The sequence below is a fragment of the Ricinus communis genome, chromosome 3 (assembly GCF_019578655.1).
Source record: "Ricinus communis isolate WT05 ecotype wild-type chromosome 3, ASM1957865v1, whole genome shotgun sequence".
NCBI classification, from domain to species: domain Eukaryota; kingdom Viridiplantae; phylum Streptophyta; class Magnoliopsida; order Malpighiales; family Euphorbiaceae; genus Ricinus; species Ricinus communis.
In genome coordinates this window covers 27,262,061-27,271,989 of record NC_063258.1, presented here as the reverse complement: position 1 = coordinate 27,271,989, position 9,929 = coordinate 27,262,061, and the positions used below count along the sequence as shown (strand labels likewise).

Below are 9,929 nucleotides of genomic sequence, written 5' to 3'. Positions count from 1 at the left end.
CTATTCTCTTATCTATTTCACTTCTTTTTTCCTCTTCTTGGTGGTGCAAATCCTTTTCAGAATTGGGGTATTAAGGATTCTAATCTCATCCCACTTATGAAAAAAAGGGTATTTGACAGGTGGAATAGTATCACTAGAAACATACACATCTTCTTGATCTCAACCATTTTTTATTTTTCAATGATATGAGTTAATTTTATGCTTACCTTAATTAATAATTATAAATTATAAATTTATTAACAATCTAAATTAATAAAAAATTAATACATTAACTAAAATTATAATGATTAATTATTTATAATTAAAATTCCTTTTCATAATAATAATAATATAGCACAACAGTAGTCTAACAAAACTCTGTAATTTATTTTTCTCATTAGTCCATAATGGAATTTTCTAATTAGAGGCAATTATATACAGTAGCCTAAAAGTAATTAAGAAGCGAGGGGCATAATAGTCATTATGACTCCAGATTAAATATTAATAAAAGAAATTAAAAAGAAAAGGCGCACACTATAATTGCTGCCACGCACGACACGACCAGTCCACTTAGAAGCCTACGAGCAAAAGAAGAGAACTCCAAACTCTAACACCACAACACAACAGACAAGCATGGACCAGTCACCACAACAACAGCAGTCTCACTCCAAAAGCTGGAGCATCCATACCCGATCGGAAATTATATCCAAATACGAAATCGAAGAACGAGTAGGCGCCGGCGCTTATTCCGACGTCTATAAAGCCCGACGGCTTTCCGACAACCTGATCGTCGCCTTAAAGGAAATCCACGATTACCAATCTGCGTTTCGGGAAATTGAGACTTTACAAATCCTTCAAAACTGCCCCAACGTGGTCGTTTTGCACGAGTACTTTTGGAGAGAAGACGAGGATGCTGTTTTGGTTTTGGAGTTTTTGAGGACAGATTTAGCGGCGGTTATTAAGCAAGGAAAGAAGAATGGTATTAGCGTTGGAGAAGTCAAGAGATGGATGGTTCAGATTTTGTGTGGAGTGGACGCGTGTCATAGGAATACGATTGTGCATCGAGACTTGAAACCCAGCAATTTATTAATTTCGGATGATGGGCGTCTTAAATTAGCTGATTTTGGTCAGGTATGTTGATCAGTTTTAGCTTACTTCTAATTGAAGTTGATGACTTCTTATCAAATTAAGAATAACGGAACCATCTTTTTTTTTTTAATTTGTCAAATGTGCTCAAGCAATAGATGCAGCTATAATTTGGATTCGTGTGATCACATCCACATAGGCGTGTGGGAATTGTTTGTTCATATATTTTAGGCTTGTCAATAATGGTAACATTCAATAGTGCTTCATTTTTTTGAAGTTTAAGAAAAAGCTTAGAGATTTTGTCTTTGTTATTCTGAAGAATGAAAATGCAACCATAGTACGTGTAAAAGACTATAACTTTTATGTCTATTAAAATGTTAGCTTAACTTAGTAACTGAATTAGATGCAGATTAGCTATTGGACATTCTTGAAAACTATAATATTCTTGTCTAAATTTTGTAAGAATTCATATTTTTTGGTGTTTTAACATGAGGTTGTGATGATGTTTGTAATATTGCTGCCTGGAAGTATTGCTTTTGTTTTCTTACCAATAGTTGATTTTTCATTACAGGCAAGGATACTCATGGATCCTGGATTTGTTGCTACTGATGAGAATCCTCAGCCGTATGAGCACAACCTTGTAAACCAGGAACCACTTGTTCCGGCAGCTGAGGTCATTCCTGAGATGGAAAAGTCACCCCAAGAAGGTGTGGTAAGGAGAGATGAGTCATTTAGAGAGATGAATGAGTTCAAGGCTCCTGATTACTTGGAGGAAACAAGTATCCGGGATGGGGATACGTCTTGTTTTGCAACTGGTACAGCAAGCGATATAGGAGATGATTTCTTAAAGAGTTCTTATACTTATGATGTTGATGAAGGTGGGGATGACAGGCATGCTTCACTTACTTCGTGTGTTGGGACGCGCTGGTTTAGGGCCCCTGAACTACTATATGGATCCACAGACTATGGACTGGAGGTTGATTTGTGGTCGCTTGGATGCATTTTCGCTGAGCTCTTAACTCTTGAGCCCCTTTTCCCAGGGACTTCTGATATAGATCAACTTAATAGAATTATCAGTGTTTTAGGCAATTTAACTGAGCAAGTGTGGCCGGGTTGTTTAAAGCTTCCTGATTATGGAATAATTTCTTTTGCTAAGGTTGAGAATCCCATTGGTGTTGAAGCCTGCCTCCCCGGCCGTTCCCTCGATGAAATCTCTCTCGTTAAGAAGCTTGTTTGTTATGAACCTGCTAGTAGAGCCACCGCAATGGAACTGCTCCATGATGAGTATTTCAGCAAAGAGCCTCTTCCAGTTCCGGTCTCTGAGCTTTATGTACCTTTAATAAATAGTGGGCAAGATGAGGATTCTCCTGGTGGGTGGTATGACTATAATGATAGAGGATCTGATTCTGATTTTGATGAATTTGGCCCTATGAGTGTTACAACCACCAGCTCTGGTTTTGCCATACAGTTTTCCTGAGTTCAAAGGTGATGAGGTTTGTTTGTTTTCTGTAGCTTCTTAAATTCACAATTTAATTATACAGATTATGTTATTCTATAATAGTTTTGGACTTCATGTGTCTATGTAATTCAAAAAGATTTCATTCTTTTTAAACCAAACACAGAATATTATATATTATGATCCTTGCGGTTCAGTTGAAATTGGACACAAAGAATCAGACTTTCTCTATCTCTTCAACTTGAAGGCCGTTATCATATAAATCCATGAAAGTCTTTTGGTTCATCATTTAAAACCTCTCGACCCATCCTAGAAGAATATTTCGGCCCATCATACGAACTTAGTCCTTTTTCAAAGGCTTATTCTTCATTATTCTAGCCTTATTCCTCCACTATGGTCCATCCAACTTTTAAGAGGAAAGGAAAATAGAAAGTAATTATCCTGCACCATTCCAATTTATCTTTCAACTTCCCTTTCCTAGTGAGAAGCTGACATACCCAGAACTTTATTGCATCATCAATTTATAGAGTGATTAGAAATTTAAGAATTTTAGATAGAAGAAAATTCTTTTTGAATGTCAGTGAGCAAACCCTTTGGTTAGAAGTCTTACCCTTCCAATAATTTGCATGATTTCCAATTGCTTCATTCCTTTACTCATTTTTGTATTGTAAATGAGGGAATATTATCTTTATCAGTATTAGCCATACCATTTTGCAGCATTAAGTCCAGTGACATACTGCTAAAGGGGTGCACATGACTGGCATGTTGTATATGATACTTCTCGTGAAGGAACGTATCTAAGCTAATGTCATGGTACTGCTGTAGGCTGTGGCCTGTACAGCGCAAATCTAGCATTAACCAACTTGAAGCATCAGGGTTGATCAAAATGATATGGGATTAAACGGGAAAATAAACCTCTGAAAGAGAACTTGTCATTTGTATAATACTCTAATAATTTTCCAAAAGAACACATGATCTGGACACAGGTCTGAGAGCCAAGTTATTAAGTAGTATGTGTTTGCCAAAACTGATGAAAGGTCTTCCAGGAGATCTCCATATAAAAGCATTTGCCTGGGAATCAGAGTTCAGCACAAACAAACCATTGAAATTTGAAAATTTTCCAATCCCACTTTCTGGTTCCGCTGTATATGGACATCTTCTGCCACAAGGGATCAATGCTTATCGAGTTATGGGTCATTTTCTTCCCCTGGGATTGCTGCATATGAAAATGTTTCGCAATATGCGAAGATTGATGCTTAAGCTACGTCAGCTCACTCAATGGCATATCGGAACGAGGCTAGTGCTCTATTCTTGGGGAAGAAGAGCAATCTCGATCTCTTGAAGTGATTTTCCTTTTGTTTCCATAACGTTCCTTTTAACAAAAACCACAGCCAGCATGCAAAATGAGGCAAAAATAGCATACAAGAGCTGTGGTCCAAGTTGCTCAAGCAAACGCAAAAATAGCAAGCCCACAAAGAAATTGATCACCTGAGATGGGGAAATTGGCTGTACGATGAGCATAAGCATAATAGAATAGGAAAGTGGAATTCCATTTGAAATATGATTTTGCAAAGGGCACTGACGCGAGGAATATTGGAAAACTTTAAGAGAAAGGCAGAAAAATTACCCAGTGCACTGACATACAGATGGCCATAGCTTTTGCCCTGATTCGACTGGGGAAGATCTCTGGTAGGAGGAGACCTGGAACTGGACCAGCTCCTAAAGCAAATGTGAAGACAAACCTGTAAGAAGAAGTTCTCAATTATGGTTCACATTCTAACTTCGTAAATCTAGAGACCATATTTTACATCTGTTACGAACGTAAAGTCTTAAATCAGTCCAGATTTCAAGAAATGGCTGCCAAGAGAAAATCAGGCGTGGGGTTTTCACTGTATCTATGGCATTGAACTCCTTAGTTAGATGTCATACCTCCTAAAAGAGCAAAACTTAGTTGTGGTGGTTAGTAATTAGGTTAATAGCCAGTAATTAGCATCCTGAGATAACTATCGATGCATTTCTCTAGCCAAATTCATCATTAATTTTTACAAGGAAAAAACAATGCTCACGTCAGCATGCCACCAACAGATAGGAACAAAGCTCCAGATCCTGCCATATAAGAACTTGCCCCGGCAACTTGAAGGCCCATGGACACTGCCTGCATGGAGAAGATGCATCAAATAAAGTTCAGACTTCTTACACTCAGCTATGTCATGTTATCCCTTGGGATCAAGAAAGATCAAAATAGAGATCAGGTCAACATTTCATATGCAAGATAAAAATTATGGAAATGCAACAGATAAGAGCAGTATAAGCAAGACCTATTAACGACTCAACTGGGATTGTTATCCACCAAAATTACTATTTACCCTATTAATATAGTTGCATAATTCATAACTTCATGTGTTTAGTTACAAATATGCCATAAGGCAAGAATACTGAGAAGCGGGGATGAGGCTGCAGGAAACTGCAGCGAGAGTGAACAAGTGTTGCAGGGAAATTTGGTGATGGTAGGAAAATTTGCAAGAAAGTAAGTCTTTTACAAATTACAAAAGGGACGCAATAGACAAAAAACAGGCGAGTGTCAGTTGTAAATGGAGTAAGTGCGAAAAATTAAAACAAACGTTTATTACTGCTCATGCCAAAAAATGGCTTGACGATGTTGGTTTTTTCTTTTTCCTTTGTTTTAAGAGATTATACAACTTCAACTAAAACTTCCATTTTTTCTCCAAATACAACTGTTCAGTACCCTAAATCTTCTTACTGCTCCTCAGCGCTGGTATTAATCAGATCAAGGTCCATAACAGAAATATCTAATTTCTATTGTGCATTCCAAAGGCATGTAACCCGGATTAAGCACATTTATCATTTTGCCTATTCTTGAAATTAATACTAAGTCGCTCTGCCATCATAAAGACAGCATTACTTATAGATGAAACTGAAACAACTGATGTGAAATTAAAACTTACCATTCCAAAGAAGCTCCACAGAAGCAACACTTTCCTTCCTAGTCTATCCATCAACACCATTGCGGCAAGGGATCCTGGAGTAATAAAGGTCATGGTTGAAGAGAAAAATGCAATAAACAAAATGCATAAGAATGCTATAGAGTCATATTCTACCTGTTAGATTTGCAATACCAACAAAGACATTTGCTAGGTCTGATGGTACTCCCGCACTTTTAAACACAGTTGAAGAGAAATAAAAGACAGCATTTATACCAGATAGCTGTTGTAAAGCAAATAGGGTTGATCCAATAAAAACAACTGCAAAAGGAACATGTGAATAACAAAGCCTAAAGAAAACAAGGCAAGCAGAAGAGATAGAAGATGCAGAAGAAGAGGAAGTGATGGCATCAGCAGCTGCTACCAATGTGCAACAATAAGACAACACATGCACAGTGCCCTTACGAGTATACCAAAAAGTTAAAAGTATCTACCTCTAAAATGGCGACCATAAAGCAGTTCAGACAAAGTTATGTTATCTATGTTGTCTCCCCTGTCAACTTTGGATAACTCTTGAATTGCGTATCTCACATGTGCTCCGCCTAAAAGCCTCTCAAATTCAATTTCAGCTTCAGCACTTCTTCCTTGCTGTATTCATGCAAATAAGAAGTTATAACTTATACGCATCCACCTTCAACATAAGCTATGAAACTGTGCAATCATGTGGGCCTGATATTTTGGTTTAATAGATGTTATGCTTTGCAACATTTGTAGGAGAAAGGAGAAGTTTCATCATATCCAATGCAAGAAGTACTTGGAACAATAAATGCAAACAATTTCTTAAGAATATAAATGAGACTAGAATTCCGGGAACGCAAAAGGAGGAAGGCTGGTAGAGTCTCAGTAAAAGATTCAATCAATATTTCTCAACATGACAAGATATTTTCTCTTTCTGTTAGCTAACGTATAATTGATGCAATTCAGGTATATTATTGAAAATAAAGATGTTAATAACTATACCTTGTATAGCCAATGTGGACTCTCCACACAAAACACCATGGCAAGAGCAAGTAGTCCAGCAGGAATTGCAGATACCCAGAAACAAATGCGCCACCTAAGCATACACATTGCCAATTTTGCTTGAAGTGCTCAATATGAATCACAAACATTATGAATTATAATGCACATTTCATACCAGCCATTAATTTCTCTGACAGGGATCCCAATGAACAGAGCCCCCATAAGTCCAAGACAGGTTGCAATCTGGATGAAACTTCCATATGTGCCCCTTACAAAAGCAGGAGAAACCTGCTTACACCAAGGTTAATCCAAATGAATACCGGTTCATTTCTTGCAATTATGTAAAAAAACATCATGGTACTAAATGAGATGCGAGTATATCAATTGATACCTCAGTCACATAAAGAGCTGCAACCGGAGGGCCAAGGCCCATCCCCGTCCCAACTAAAAACCTTCCAACAAGCATGCCAGCTAAAGTAGTCGTTGTTGCACTGAAAATACATACATTTGTCCAGATGTCAACATAAGCATAGATTGTGCATGCTAAGAGTAAATACTTGTGCTATAGTAAAATAGAGAAGAGCTCATACTTTATTGTGGCAATTAAGGGAAACCGTAAGAACATTAAGAAAACCATTTGCAGCATATTACCCTTTATGACCTTTAAAAACAATTAATGGCAATCAAACATGGAAGGAACAAGTTGCAGATATGGTAGGAATAGAGCTATATACTAAGTTAACAAGTTAACCATCATGCCCTTTTCGTATGTAGCCTCAAAGCAACCATAAGCATAAAGGTTACAATAACTTTTTCTTTACAAGCTTATCCGGATTTATCCAAGAATAACATTCTAAAGTAATATTGAAGGTTAATAAACAAATTCCACAAGAAAAATATAAGGATGCCAACAATGAAACTGAGTCAGATTTAACTAAAACAGGCAAAGGAAATGCATTAAACTGACATGAAAGGAAGTGTTTAGTTACTTTACAAGCATTTGCCTCATGCAGCTTCAATATTACCTTACAGAAGCACCAATAATCATGGGCAAAGCACATAACTGAAAAGCCCTACGCCGCCCAACCCCATCAGCAATCCAGCCACTGAACAAGGATCCAATAAAGGCACCGCCTAAACATGTACTAACCACCAAGCCTTCATTTGAAATCAACCATTAGTAGGAAATCTCAATTGGGCTAAAGGATACGAGGTTATAGCAAGAGCCAAGATGAGGGGAAAAGAAAGCACTATTTGTCACCTTCAGCCAAGGTATTTCCATTGAATCCAAGATCGATGGAGATGCTCTCAAGTGGTTCATTTACCACACTGTAGATATGGCACACCAAAATCATTGTCATGGACTGTTATTACATCATGATCTACCAAAAACGATACCATCAATAAGAAGTAAAAACTGCAAATTGCAAAAAGAAAGAGCACAAACCCGAGATGATAGCCAAACAAGAAAGATGATATGGTTGCCGCAACTACATGTGGAAAGGAAAGACTCCATGAAGGATTTGTGACTTCAGCATCCATATTGTTCTGTATAAGAGCTACACAAACATACAAGAATCAAGCCTAAATATCATCTCAAACATCTTCATCAAATATACAAAAAACTGAAGCTACAAAAAAATCAAGCAAGTAGTTCAGAGTAAAGTCAACAGAAAGTCCAAACTTGATACTTAATGTCAGCAGGAAATCATTTTATTAAATCAGGGTCTCTGCCATGTCTTCAGAAAGTGCTTAGATGAGCAAAATGTAGCTATAATGTTCAATGATATTTTACTCTATCAAGTCTACGAACATAGCCCTAAAGAACATTATACAAAACCAACCAACTAAGAACTAGCTTAATAGAAGGATATTACCTGAATCATCCTCTATATCAGAATTTTTTGTATAGTCTCTAGATGGCATTCGCTTGTACATCGATTTTGACTCGCGCTGTCTTCCCCACATGCCAAAATTGCAGCAGACCTGCTCTCAAAAATCAGCAAACTTTTCGTAGTAATTATCAAATTATTAAACTTAGATAATTATATATCCAATCCAGTACTATTAATACAAGTTGTAATTTCTAATCTAAATCATCCCCTGCTTCGTCTATAAGTGAATATTTAAAATCTCAGCTTCTATAAGTAACAGACGAAAACAGAATCACATCAATGTTCACTAATAACAACACCACATTTTGATTAATGTATAAGCTTCCAACAAAATCAGCAAATTATAGCGTATGAAACAGAATCTAAAAGTTAAAACAAACCGTGCATAGAGACTGCAGCATCCAAGGAAAATAGAACTCACACACCTGTTAGAAAAAGAAAAAAATCAAAAGTAAAATATTCATCCTAACACATAAATCTTGTGAAAAGAACAGAAGTAATACCTCGTTTAAGTTACGATCGGTACAGAAAGGGAAATGAAAGCTTTTGTTTGCTATCGTGCGCCGGGTTTTAATGACTCGGAGAAGTTTCTTAGATGCAAACACTGTAACAGAGCAGAGGACTGACGCCTTAATAATGCTTTTCTTCTGCAGAGAAAATACTGGACGGTGGACGCGTGTCTCTCTTGACGTAAAACGACAAAGTTAAAAAGGTAATCACACAACTTTCGTATAATTTTAAGTAATTAAATAATTAATAATAATTAAGAAAGTTCCCTCTCTCAAAGAAATAATAATTAATAATCATTAACAATGAAATTAGCGAAATAAATAAATATATGGTCAGGTATCTCTGTCGCGTCGCCGACTCGCTGTGGTACGAGAATGAGGGTTTAAATATCCTGTGATCGAGTTGTTCTGCAGTTTCATGATTAAGCAAATCAGAACTCGACAAGTTGTAGGAAAATGGACCTGTTTGGTTGATAACAAAATTACGAAGGGTGACTTTGTCATTTGACGGATAATATTTGCGGCTGGTCTTGCGACACATGGCAATGGAGTGTCTGAGTTGGTGGAATTGTCTCTTGTTAAAAAGTTAAGAAAAGTAATAATAAGGGATGTCTTAGTAATTTAGCATCTGACGACACCGATCCGTTTCGCTGAGGTGTCCAGATCTTCACGCCTCTTCCTGAAGCTTCACATTTTCGTGTTATTCGTTGATTTTCATTTGAGTCCTTAGTTTCTAACTTAAATTACAAGACGAAACCAGCAAATGGACATGAAACACGTGCAGGACATTGAGCTACAGCATGAACTAGGTTAACTACAGGATCCCGAGCGAGACCTGCCAAAAGAAAGTCGGCTTTCCGAAGAACGCTTTACATGGTTTTTGTTTGAGCAAGGTCTTTTCTTTTTTGCGTATTTATTAGGGTTACTATCTTTAACTTCGTATTAAATTATAGAAATTAGACAACTTTTTATTTAAATCCTGTGTACACATCCTAATAAATAGGAAGAGAAAGTAAACCATTTAAACAATTATAACTTTAAA

The 9,929-nt window shown here is 36.9% G+C and overlaps 2 protein-coding genes across 3 annotated transcripts; one reads left to right on the top strand and one right to left on the bottom strand.

Moving 5' to 3' along the window:
- The first annotated feature begins 514 nt into the window (after positions 1-514).
- LOC8268341 (cyclin-dependent kinase F-1) lies at positions 515-2,701 on the top strand. Its single transcript, XM_002514229.4, has 2 exons — positions 515-1,110; positions 1,637-2,701. The coding sequence occupies exons 1-2, from the start codon at positions 613-615 to the stop codon at positions 2,540-2,542; spliced, it is 1,404 nt and encodes a 467-aa protein (XP_002514275.1). The 5' UTR covers positions 515-612; the 3' UTR covers positions 2,543-2,701.
- Positions 2,702-3,398: 697 nt separating this feature from the next.
- Positions 3,399-9,141, bottom strand: LOC8268342 (probable plastidic glucose transporter 2). 2 transcript variants are annotated; one of them, XM_015716301.3, is made up of 15 exons: positions 8,882-9,141; positions 8,759-8,803; positions 8,361-8,469; positions 7,931-8,042; positions 7,745-7,812; positions 7,509-7,641; positions 6,875-6,974; positions 6,659-6,771; positions 6,484-6,577; positions 5,958-6,111; positions 5,641-5,784; positions 5,488-5,561; positions 4,588-4,676; positions 4,149-4,240; positions 3,399-4,009 (listed from the first exon to the last, which is right to left on the bottom strand). In XM_015716301.3, exons 2-15 carry the CDS (start codon positions 8,777-8,779, stop codon positions 3,966-3,968), a joined length of 1,347 nt encoding a protein of 448 aa, XP_015571787.1. In that variant the 5' UTR covers positions 8,780-8,803; positions 8,882-9,141; the 3' UTR covers positions 3,399-3,965. The 2 variants fall into 2 exon arrangements, with proteins under 2 accessions (XP_015571787.1, XP_015571786.2); XM_015716300.3 differs by having other exon boundaries at positions 4,149-4,263; positions 8,882-9,115.
- Positions 9,142-9,929: the final 788 nt, after the last annotated feature.